The sequence below is a fragment of the Maylandia zebra genome, linkage group LG6 (assembly GCF_041146795.1).
Source record: "Maylandia zebra isolate NMK-2024a linkage group LG6, Mzebra_GT3a, whole genome shotgun sequence".
Classification (NCBI taxonomy): Eukaryota; Metazoa; Chordata; class Actinopteri; order Cichliformes; family Cichlidae; genus Maylandia; species Maylandia zebra.
This window is the reverse complement of record NC_135172.1, coordinates 21,823,627-21,836,061: the sequence shown is the minus strand read 5'-3', so window position 1 is coordinate 21,836,061 and position 12,435 is coordinate 21,823,627. Positions and strand designations below refer to the sequence as shown.

General features: G+C 40.9%; 1 protein-coding gene across 2 annotated transcripts; it reads left to right on the top strand.

Moving 5' to 3' along the window:
* Nucleotides 1–689: 689 nt before the first annotated feature.
* Nucleotides 690–12,367, top strand: arhgef38 (Rho guanine nucleotide exchange factor (GEF) 38). 2 transcript variants are annotated; one of them, XM_004549432.2, is made up of 14 exons: nt 690–1,048; nt 4,328–4,512; nt 5,642–5,759; nt 5,884–6,031; nt 6,149–6,166; nt 6,264–6,463; nt 6,668–6,801; nt 6,926–7,030; nt 7,122–7,241; nt 7,533–7,901; nt 8,003–8,137; nt 9,471–9,672; nt 10,665–10,948; nt 11,741–12,367. In XM_004549432.2, exons 1-14 carry the CDS (start codon nt 835–837, stop codon nt 11,921–11,923), a joined length of 2,415 nt encoding a protein of 804 aa, XP_004549489.1. In that variant the 5' UTR covers nt 690–834; the 3' UTR covers nt 11,924–12,367. The 2 variants fall into 2 exon arrangements, with proteins under 2 accessions (XP_004549489.1, XP_023010881.1); XM_023155113.1 differs by lacking the exons at nt 6,149–6,166; nt 6,264–6,463; nt 6,668–6,801; ... (5 more) ...; nt 10,665–10,948; nt 11,741–12,367 and having other exon boundaries at nt 5,884–6,035.
* Nucleotides 12,368–12,435: the final 68 nt, after the last annotated feature.

The following is a 12,435-nucleotide window of genomic DNA, read 5'->3' as shown; positions in this document are numbered from 1 at the left end:
GTCAATTTCTCATCAGGATTATGAACGCATGCTTTAGAAGATGTCAAACAGGTCTGTGTCAATAAAAGATGAATAGGTGTTTTAAACAAACAGACAATGGGAGTCTATTGTCTCTCCTTCAGTGGGGAGGAAACACACTCACTGTTTTCACAAGGAACACTGTGATCATCTAAGCATGTGTTGCTGACGTATGTTTCTAAAAACCCATGTGAAATTTATCTACTGATCCACGTCCTGCATGTAACAGTAGTTAGTTAATGTATAACTTGACTTGTCAATACCTTTCCTATTTGCTGTGGTTAAAGGGCACACAGATGTAAAATCCTTAAAATGTTGTATTAGGACCTGTATCACATTATTGCAAAAATATAAAACTCAATTTGTGATTTATAGTGTGTGTGTGTGTGTGTGTGGGGCGGGGGTCACATGTATGAATTATTCCTTATCAACATATGACACCTAACCCTAAGGCTCTTAGACGAGGATAACTCATTAAAAAGACCTCAGCTAGCCATTATTTTTCTGTCTTTACCCTTAAGGAGAGACAGATTCTAGTTTATCACTTTCTCTTCCGGGATGGATTTGAATGCCTTAAGGGCAGAAACACAGAACAGCAGCAAAGAGGTGTGGCCACACAGCTCCAATGACAGGTAGACACAAGGAGGAGCTACATTACCTGTGCAGAGCTGGCGGCCAGTGCACAGGGAACAGTACACCTGTTGTACTTCCCAGGCTCTAGCTCTTTTTTTTGTTTGTTTATTTTTTTTCGCTCTGTTTCCTTGTGTCTCTTTCTTTCCTTGCCTTTTTTTGATTTTAGTCTAATAGCAAAGCCTCATGATGGATCCCAAGGAGGGCGGTGGAAGTGAGAAGGAAAAGGAAAAGGAGAAAGTGATTAAAAGGAGGAACCGGCCTGTGTTCCTGCGTTACCTGGAGAGGAGAAAGACGGACACAATCGTAGCTGATGACACGGACAAAGGTGACATCAACCTGGGGACGCTGGTGAGGAGGAGTCAGTCTGACAAGACAGAGTACAGCGCCAAACTTAAAGGTACAGCAACTAATGATGTCCCTCAGGGATCAAAACTATGGCAACAACTTATACGCGCAACTGTCCTTCTGAAAAGTCTCTGCATTTCAAACATGGTGATAAAATGCTGTGTGGGAGAAGTTCAGACAAATAGATCTGAATGTAGACGGGCTGTAGGAGCAGCATCGATGGCTTTCGGGCAAATAGTGATCACACACACATACGCACACACAAAAGTGTGGGCCGCTCTGCACCCTGAACCTGTTGTGTTAATATGTGTTGAGCAGGCGATACTCCCACAGGGATGAAGCCACATATGCAAAGTGTGCTCCAAACTCAGGCACAGAGGAGTGGCTTAAAATTGTTCCAGGCCAGCTTGTAAACAAGGCCAGTGTTGTGCGATGGGGGGGACTTTGGATCTTTTTTTTTTTTTTTATTTAAAATGTTGGGTCTTAGTTTTGATCACAGTGGCCGTAGCATTTAAACCAAAAACCATGGGAGGCATAAGCCAGCTGCAATAGGAAATGAGCTGTGAGAAACAATTGTCAATTCAGCTGTGTGTTGCCTCATTACTACTGCTGACACAGTCTTTTCATTCTAACACATAGTAGTAAGTAAAACTGGATTCCCCTGTCCTTAAAGTGCAGTCAGTGCCTGGGAATGCTCCCTGCCGATGACATCAATCATCAGCAGGGGGTTGATATGAAAGATTAGGTAAGTATGTAGGCTTTCCTGTGCCACTTGTTCTTTGTCTTCTTTTTCATTGAACAATGCTCATCACATGACAACATGACTGCACCGTGGTTCAAATAACTGTCTAATAGTGCAGTCTAACCTAGTTCCATCTTGGTGTTTTGTGGATAACAACACCTTTCACACACACACACACACACACACACTTTTGTCTTTTCAGAAGATGTTAAGTTTATATGAGACATAACCACTCTTCATCCCTTTGTACTTTCTACTTTCAGAACCTGCATCATGGCAGGCTGAGTTGTACAAAAAACACTGTGATGTTTTGAGTAAACTATTTACCCGCGCCTTTTGACTTCACCCTCAGGGAAACCAGCAGCATTACATATTTACACCAATGCAAATATTGACAGAACGATGACTTCACTGAAAGAGGAAACATATGACTTGCTGCTAGAAAGTCTCTTCTCATATGCTTGCCAGACAGGTTGGTCAAGCCATAGAGCCATGGCAACAATGACATCAATATGTCTAATTATTTACCGCAACTAAATAAAATACTTCCAACAATGATTTACCAGCAAAAAACGCCACAGGACAGTAATGGAACAGATAAAACTACCTATTTGTTTGTAGTTTCTGAAGTCTTTCTCGCCTGTTTTCTAACTTTCAAATAACTTCAGGCATTTAAAAAACAATTTAATTTATTGTGTCCAAAGTATTTCTCCTTCCCACTGATTGCCACAGGGGCCTGTGCTATGCGGATAAGTCTGTCATGTCATTTTTCTTGATGGTGATACATGATACACTGTGGCCTTCATTCTTTCCTGTCCACTCTATTGGATCCCTTTCACTGGACTGAGCAGTTAAAAACGCCCTGTATTTGCTTTCATGAGAACTCCGATCCTAGTAACCATACCTCACCAAACATAATGCCGGCAGAAGGATAAGTTGAAATGTCCCGCCTATTCTTGATCCATGTTTTTTTTTTTTTTAAACTCTGTGGAGGGAACCTTTCAAGGTCAAGTTTGAATGAGACAGACGACGTGTTCAGTTCAAAGCTCTGGAAAGGAACCGGGATTCATTTAACACATTAAAACCTTTTACAGTGGCAGGAAAATATCTATTTATGACTATAATATATATATATATATATATATATATATATATATATATATATATATATATATATATATATATATATATATATATATATATATAGTATATGCTATACCATGTAATGACCAGGTGAGGTGGCTTCAGTATAGTTACTGTGCAAGTAGAGCCTTCACAAAGACAACCACATTTTAACCACATGTTAAAATATACTAAAATACTATAAAATACTTAAAGTATTTTAGGAAGGAAGAACATTGTATTCCAATTAATTATATTCCTTCAGTGACTCTTATGTCACTGAAGGAATATAACTGAAGGAATTGTGTGAAGCTCTTGTTGAATTGGCAAAAAAATCAGTCAAATAAATCATGACTAACCACTGCAGATTCATTTTACAGTTTCACAAGGCTGGGAAGCAAGGTGAAACTGTACGCAGCAGATCTCTGGAGTCACTCACCGATGCTGAACACTGCTCCCATTCATAAGAGAGCAAGTACCGGCCAGAAACACAAGATGCATTCTGCGTAGCTTCAATAAAGGGCATCTGTTTCGTCATCTTCAGTCTGCACCAGCAGGCAATGGCCATGTTACTCAAGCTGCTGATATATAGATGTAGTCATCTTTTGCAAATGGTTCCTTGGATGCCCCTTCCCCCCCCCCCCCCCAAAAAAAAAAATACAAGAAGCTCTTGGTAATATTTGTACACTAAGATGAACTTCAACTTTTTAGAGTTTGCAGTGTTTACTCTTGTGTGTGTAATGCATAACCTGAGGCTGACGGAATACATTTGTTTAAATGTGCATGTGTGACATGTGAATCAGTGCTGATGTGTGTGTTGGTGTATTTGTACGTGTGTACTCATAACTACACCCCCCCCCCACACACACACACACACACACACGCAGCAGATGGAATGCCTGAGCACGCTGTAGGATTACATCAGTGGCACGATTAGTTTTGCAACCTGACACAGGTCTTGCAGCCTTCTGTCTCTCCCCCCCCTCTTTTCATCGTGCTCTCGCAGCAGAGGAGGAAGCAGTGTGTGGTGTCGATTAGGCAGCAAGGAAGCATCCCTCTTCCCTGAGCAGACACTCCTGCCTGCCATGCAAAGCACAGAGCAGCCACAGACTGATTAGGCAGCAGAGCAGTTAAAAAAAGAAGCAGAAGTCAGCCTGACTGGCATGTTAAGTGAAGTCTCTTGGCATTCAAGTCAAAATAATTAGATCACTGTGAAATAAAGAATGCTGCTTAGGCATCAAGAGGATGTGTTACAGTTTTTTCAAAGCATCGCACAGCTTATGGCGCCAGGGTATTTACCCAGATTTTAGAAAATGTCACATAGATGGCTTAAAATGGTAGAAAACATATAAAATTAGCTCATTAATGTTGTATAATCTGTGTGACTCATTAGGACAGATGCTACGATTGTGATGTCAAATAAAAACCTTTCCGAAATTTTAACGTTTGACTGTCTTTTACTTTTAGAGAAAATGACACCACGTGGTCTGTCCCCAATCCCATCTCCGGCCGTTGACCCAGAGGAGTTGCGTGCGAGGAAGATGAAGCGCAGGGCAAAAGTCATTCAGGAACTTGTTCAGACTGAAAAGGACTTCCTCACTGACCTGGAGCTGTGCATTAGAGAAGTGGTGCAGCCTCTGCGAAATCTCATGGTAGGTGCTTTTCACGATCCTCACTAAAATCTCTTGTAACCTTACCGCTGACAGATATCCATATACGCTCATTGGCCGCTTTGTTAGGCACACCTGTTTAAGTCCTTGCTCGGGCATATAGCTAATCAGCCAATCAAATGGCAGGAATTCAGTGTGTTTAGACATGAGATATGGAGAATCAGAATAGAGAAGAAAAGTGATTTAAGAGACTTTGATTGTGGCATGGTTGTTGGTGCCAGTAGCAGGCCTGGTCTGAGTAATTCAAAAACTGCTGATCTATTGGGATTTCCCCACACAACCATCTCTAGGGTTAACTTAGACTTGTCCCAAAAACAAAATATTTTCAGTGAACAGCAGTTTTGAGTAAATAACATGGCCAGAGAATGGCCAGTCTGCTCTCAGCTGACTGGAACGCATCGATAACTCACATAACCACTCATTACAACCAAGAAGAGCATCTCTGAATGCACAGCGCATTCAACCTTAGAGCAAATGGGCTGCAGCATCAGAAGACCACACTGGGTGTCAACTAAAACAATTTTCAATAGACGAAATGAGTGTCAATTTCTGCTGCGATATTCAGATGATAGAGTAAGAATTAGGTGTAAATAACATGAAAGCATGGATATATCCTGCATTGTTTCAGTGGTTCAGGTTGGTGGTTGTGATATCAGTGTGGGGGAAATACTTTGGCTCACTTTGGGCTCCTTACTACCAGTTGAGCATTGTTTAAACACCACAACCTACCTCAGTGTCTACCAATTTATGACAACAGTGCATCCATCTTATGATCATGTCATTATGAATGTTTCCAGCACCTTGTAGAATCTACGCCAAAAAGAATAAAACACATTATTAAGGCTAAAGGGGATATTAGCAAGGTATACCAAAAAACCTGTCTGGTGTATGCGACAACAACAATGAAAATCAGTGCCAATGTAAACCTCAGTTCAAATTCTTAAACTATACGCTGAGCATTTGATAGAAGGTCATGAATCTCTGCTTAAATGTCAAAACAAAGCAAAGCCTGGTCATTTAAATAACATCAACCTTTGGTTTAACAATAATCAGTTTAACTGACGTGTGGGTAGAAAATGCACTTGTACATTTTGAGTCTGCTGGGTTGCAGGTTGTGGATGTGGATCGACTGTTCACCAACATGGAGACGGTGTGTGAGGTCTCTGCAGCACTCCTTCACAGACTGCACGAGGCCATGGCTGACCCTGATCCAGAAGCCGTTGTCATAGGTAACGCTAGTCTAGTTTCTGAGTGACTGACAAGCTGTCTGACTGAAGCAGTTTTGTCTTTGGCGATTGTTGCTGGTCACATCAGTAGTAAATGAAACATGTTGTCTCCCATTTTAATTTAAAGGAGACGTATTTATCCAGGCAAAGGCAGCTTTAGAAGATGTATATAAGATTTACTGTTACCATCATGATGAGGCTAACGCATCCCTCAAATCCTATGAGAAAGATGAAGAAATCAAGCAACATTTTACCACATGTGTATTAGCACTGAAGTAAGTTAAGCTACTTTCTCTAAATGATTTTCACCTTTATTATTTTTTTTATGTTTATTATTATGTATTCCAAAAATTATCCTTTTCTGTTTGTAATCTTCTTTCTTTTCCTTTCAGGAAAATCTATGATAAAGAGTAAGTGTAGTTACTGGCAAAATTTTTGCACTATGTATTTTTTGTTATTACTTTAGCTTTGATAGCTGATTATTGGCTATTATGCACATTTGCACAGAGGGAAACCTAATTTGTTGGATATGGGTTCACTGCTCATCAAACCCGTTCAGAGGATCATGAAGTACCCATTGCTTCTTGGGGAGCTGTGGCACGCCACGCCTGAAGACCACACCGACTATCAGCCGACGCAGGAGGCATTCACAGCTGCCAAGATCATAAATATTAACATCAATGAATTCAAAAGACGCAAGGACATAGGTGAGATTTCATTCACACTGACATACGTGAGGCAATTTTTATTCATAATGTGTGTTTGGAAAAAAATGCATCTATATGAACGGCTTTAGCAAAACTGCAAATTTATTTTGTGTACCGGTATGTGTGTTTTATACACGATCCATACCAAATATATCCATACCAAATCTGATCAGACCTGTTCCCCGGCTTTTTGTTGATTCTCAGTTATGAAGTACAAGAGGTTGGAGGATGACGGCACACTGAGGGGAAAATTAAACAAGTTTAACATCCACTCCATCAGGAAGAAGGGAGACAGGTTTGCCGGTTATCTCAAAATCCTCGCGGGTGCTGATACACAGGTAAAACAAAGTGACAGCAAACTTTTTCCAGTTCATTCTCCACTCTTTATAGCTAATATGAGCTATACAGAGGAATAATTGGCTATTAGTATGTTTATGTGTAAGTGATGTGTTATTTCCGTAGGTGAGAGATGAAGTGTTTGACAGAGAGGAGAAGCTTTTCAGGAGTTTAGAGAAAGCTGCGAGGCAACTGGTCAAAAACGTTCAATGTTACCTGCAGTACACTCAGGTAAGTACATGTTTGACCATTTTCTTTTGCAAAATATGCATAATATATAATTTGGCTTATTTTAAGGTTTGTTTTTCCATGTTTCCTGCAGGAGATGGTGTCTGTAGCTGTTCAGAGTGTGCAGGATGTGAAGAACATAGTCAAGGATTCAAACAAAAATGATGGCAATGGTTTGGTCCACGACAATGGCTACGATCCCTATAAGGTCTTTGTAAGTGTGCTATTTGTTGTCCTTCAGTGCAAAAATGTTTCCAGTTTGCTTTTATATTTGTATCACTGCATGATATTCTGTGCCAGTGTCACTCTTCATCTTCACTTTGAGAAAACTGCTGGGCCTCAAAGATGCGTCATAGAAAAAGATTTTGCAAAAAGATCTCTCTCTTTTTATTTTTAAGGAGATGCTCACAAAACAAAACTGTTTATATGTACAAATTAAATAAGTATGTTATGAGCTACACAAACTAATCTTCATTTCTTTCCTTTTGCCATGTTTTTCCCCCAGAGAGACAATTTGGAGCACTTGGTGCTCACCCCCCTCTCCTCTCTGCACGGCATGTTCACAGCCCCTCAGAAGCTCATCCAAAAACGCTATGACAAATTACTAGATTACTGCAGTCGCCTGGAGCGCTCTTCCTCTTTTTCATCCTCTTCTTCCACCACTTCTTCCTCTCTTTCACCGGCATCAGAAGACCCACCAGGTCCAGCCAAGAGAGACTACGAAGCTCTCAATGCTTTGCTAGTGGAAGAACTGCAGAGGTTCAACACAGCTGCATACACTATCCTGACTAACAGTGTGGTGTTTCTAGTGGCGCTACTTAGAGGGCTGATGAATAATGCACTGATGGGTGCTCCATCAGTGCACCAGCTACCAGTAAGGATACATCTACAAATATCCCATTTGGAAGACTTTAAAGGTTTTTTTTTAAAATAAAAGAACAATAAAGCTAACCTGTGTTATGTTTGCCTTTTCAGCCTCCGCTGTCAAACATTGCTGAGGTCCAGAACAGCATCATGGATGAGCTGAATAATCTGACTTTTGTCAAGGACAATGCACAGAAGTTAATGGAGCGAAAAGTCAGCTTTGAAAAACGAGACAGGAAAACTGCGGTAAGAAAGCTGAACAGACTAATCTCACCTTTACGTAAAGCCTCAAGTGTGTGATTTTAAAACCTCTGGTCTGAGGATTTTTCCATTCGTCACTGATCACAGGTTAAAACAAATGTGCCATAGTCTTCAGTTTTGAGAAAATTCAAAAAGACCTTTGTTTTTCCAAACTCTGACAAAATCAGTCGCAGGGCATAAATGCTCAGTTATACGCATCACAGATCCCAGGCTATGATGAAGCTAAGTACTTGATTCAGGAGATAGGCATCAGTCTCATTTGCAGGATTGTGTAAGTGTGTTGACCCAACCATCATTTCTCTATAATTTGCTTCAGAAGACCAGACTTTCTTCTTTTTAAAGTGCTCTTGAGCAAAAGTTCTCCAGGCTTCTTACGGTCTTTCAAAGTTTTTCTTTGGGCATTGGCTGCTTTTTCCCTTTTTCCCTGCTATTTCAATTTGAGTGTAGTTCTTGTACCTGATCTTTTATTTTTTGCATGTTTACTCAGCAAAGACTGAACTTTGCGTCATTCAAGCATAAAAAACAAAACAAGTAAAAGGATGCACCAGCGTTGTGTCTGTTACCAGATCTAAATGGGGCTTGGGAGCACTTTTTTATTAGCAGCCTTTCACAAAAACACATCATTAGTTCCCATTTCTTTAGCCAACTCTATGAAATTGTCAAATGTAGCACAGTTTTACAGGCATAAAATGGTATTTTTGCACCAACAAGGTGATTTCCAAAAACTATTAGCCCAAAACTTGGCATATCTTGGGATGGTGTGCACTGTATCCCCAAAAACTTGAGGAAATTAAACAAATAGAATACAATAGAAGAAGTGACAGGACTAAAAAACGAAGTCAGTGAAAGTCATGTCCTTAAGAAATGGATGCCAAGAAGCCATTCTTACAGAAGGGAAACAGGGAAAAAAGGCTGAGGTATTCTAAATTACATAAGAATTGGGCTGAAAATCTGTAACAATTAGTCTTATTGGGGGAAGTATCCAAATTTTACAATACGTACAGAGGAGGTCATGAGAGAGATACAGCCATCAGTAAAACACTGTGGAGGCTCAAGACTTTTGCACAGTACTGTATATTGGCATGCTCATTGGTCTGCATACGCATATACACTAAAACATCTGCACCTATATTAGAAGGCTCTTTTTCTTGAGCACGTGAATAGATGTGTTTGAACGTCCTAGCTCCAGGATCATATTACCATTCACCCTCCCTAGATTACCCTTGTGTACTGTTACCTAACACTCCTACGTAAACCTGCACACCACATACCCGCTTCAAATATTTACGGCAACACTTCGTGTTGTGCTGTCCTTCAGGTGCCGGAGGTGCAGCATCAGACCGAGGAACAGCGTGCCTGGCTGCTGGCAGAATACCCAGTGAACCGACTGTACCAGTTGAAGAGGAAGTGCAATGGCTGCCAGGAGCAGGACCTGAGCCTGCTGGAGGGAGAGCTGGTAGCTCTGATTGAGGACACAGATCCGATGGGCAGCAGCAGCCGCTGGCTGGTACACACTGGAGGCAAGTATGTGTGTGTGCGCGTGTAGTACTGTTAGTAAGACACACACCGTGGATTAAGTTATCACACTGGATCATCTGCAAGTATGGGTGCCACAGGTTTTATCTAATGCATTTTTCTCTGTGAAAACACTCACACCAAACTTTACTTTCTGGCCTTGATAAGTCAGCAGATGAGAATTTGTCCCAGGAGCTCCTGTGCTGTCATGGTTGCTGGTTGCCTCTGGAGATCGTTGCCTCACAACAATGCCGGCTCCATAGCTTGTCTCTATCTCTGCTTTGCGTCTCATAGAGGCACCTGAGATCCCAGCATCTTGCTTGGAACAAACTGCTGTACGCAGTTGTATGCAGTGTTACTTAGAGTACAAAGACTTTTCCCCTGGGGATTCAGAGACAAGGATGAAGAGATATCACTGGTGCTCATCTTTGTACTCTGAAATAACAAGTTCTTTTTTAAGAACACTAGAAAAAAAATAGTGTGTGTATGTTTCTTGGCGTAAAGTACATTCTTCACAGGCTTGTCTTTTCCTCAGGGATAACAAGCATTCCCAGGAAGTTGTTGTTCTTCCTTCTGTTGATATCAACACTATGAATATGCGGGCCTCATATTTACACACTCTTCAGTAACTCACTGGAACTGGATTCGAGACTTGTGTAAGCAAGTGCTCTGTGGCCTCTGGATGAAGCCCCTTAACACTCACTGTCATACATCTCTAAGATTGCTGCTTTGATCCCATTGTGATTTGAATGGATTATTTTCTTGTGCCAATCAAAAAATATGAATGAAAGACAAATGAAAAAAATAACAGTGGCTTTAAAAGATTACGTTTCTGGCAGAAGATGCCATATTGATATTTTTCTATAACATCCATAATAATCTGCAGGGCTACATATAAAGAGAGATTAAGCTTTTTTTTTTTTTTTTAAATAAAGCTTAAAAAAAAAAAAGCTTAATTTTAGTGAACCTGACAAACTATCTCTGTGTCCCTTGTCAGGTATGCAAGGCTATGTCTACTCCACCTTCCTGAAGCAGTACAACCCTCTGAGGGACTCGCAGCGGGCAGGCCAGATGGCCAAAGAGCAGCCCCAGCAGCAGCCACCTGCTACGGTGGAAGAGGACTTTGATGACCTGAGTCTGTTCGTGTCAGGAAGCGGCAGCAGCAGCCTGCGCAGCTTCAAGCTCAGCGCCACTGACAGTTGCTCAATTCTCTCGGGCCTGCAGGGGGAGCTGGAGAGCACTGAGGACACGGAGGACACAGTGGACTCGGAGGCTCAGCAGGTGTGTGTGGTGGTCTGCCAGCTGATCAGTACTGCTCTCACAGTGTCATATTAACATATCGCACTACTTAGCTCCATAGAGGATAACCTAACAGTTAAGGTCAGAGTAGCTGTATACACTGAAGTTACAAAAAAAAAAAAGAAGACTGAAATTCAAGGTCAGAAATAAAACAACAACAACAACACACACATCACATAGACCTTAAAAAAACTGATTTAAAAAAAAAAAAAAAAAAAAAAAGGCTCAGCCAATAATAACTAATGGTTTACCCGAGCCACAGCTGTGAATTATGGGTTATTGCAGCGCGTAGGTAAACGAGGACCGCAGGTATATAGACTCGATCAGCAGAAGATGAGTCACTCTAAAATCACGTCTAATGGCTTCACCCTGTCTGCTGACATTAAATTTAATTGTTTTTAAAATAGCATTACATGGTGAGATTGCTGTCACTCAGCAGCACTCGTAGGGTTCGTCCTTGGGGCCTTTGACTGAAATACATCTCTGATCATCATCGAGTTAAAAGGTCTTGAAATACATAAAAGATTATAAATAAAAACTGACATAGGTTAATGGATCGCAGCGAGTGAGAATCAGTATTGGTGTTACTGCTGTGTTTTGCCAGGAAGCTTAACACTGCCACCTTCTGGATTAACAGGAGTGCCTACATATTCCTTCATGATGCCTTTTGTTTTAGGTTTTTGGATTGAATCTTAGCTTTTTGCTTTTAACACATTTTAAAAGCGATAATTGCATCTGCCTTTGCTCACACCTAAACTGGGTCTGTTTCCACAGTATTACGCCGTGTATGCATTTCAAGCCCGATGCGAACAGGAACTGACCCTGCAGGAGCACCAGCACGTTCGCATCCTTCAATTCTGTGACCTGGGAGGTAACAAGGAGTGGTGGTTGGCTGAGGCTAACGGACAAAAAGGATACGTCCCGGCCAACTACCTCGGCAGGATGTCCTACGCCTAAAACACCCAATTCTGAGCATCAATTTACCGTTTTAACAAAATGTAATTGAACCAAGCTACATTTCTGCTTGGCGAGCATCCCAACAGATATTATTATCATACCATAGTGTTGATGTTGAACCTGCTTGGCCTTCAGAAGATAACAAGAGAGCTCACTAATGGAGCTTGACCAGTGATCTGTGATGAATGTGGAGAATTATAAAAGCACAGGGCACTGTGCTGAGCACTTTTTATACTTCAGTGTTGTCGAGTTCATATGAATAATGAAGTGATTTATTAATGAAGTACATTTTTATATATAAAAATATATGACGTGATTTATAGATAGAGTATATGTTTTATGTGAAATGATTTATATGAAGTTTTATTCACCGTTTGCCCTGAAATGAAGAAATACGTTCAAAGTCGTTGATAACGTTATGAATAAAAACTGCCTCTGTGGTTATTGCTGTTCTGGTTTATTCTCCATTCTCCGTTTCTCCCAATAAAGCTGAATGACTGAATTGAGACAGT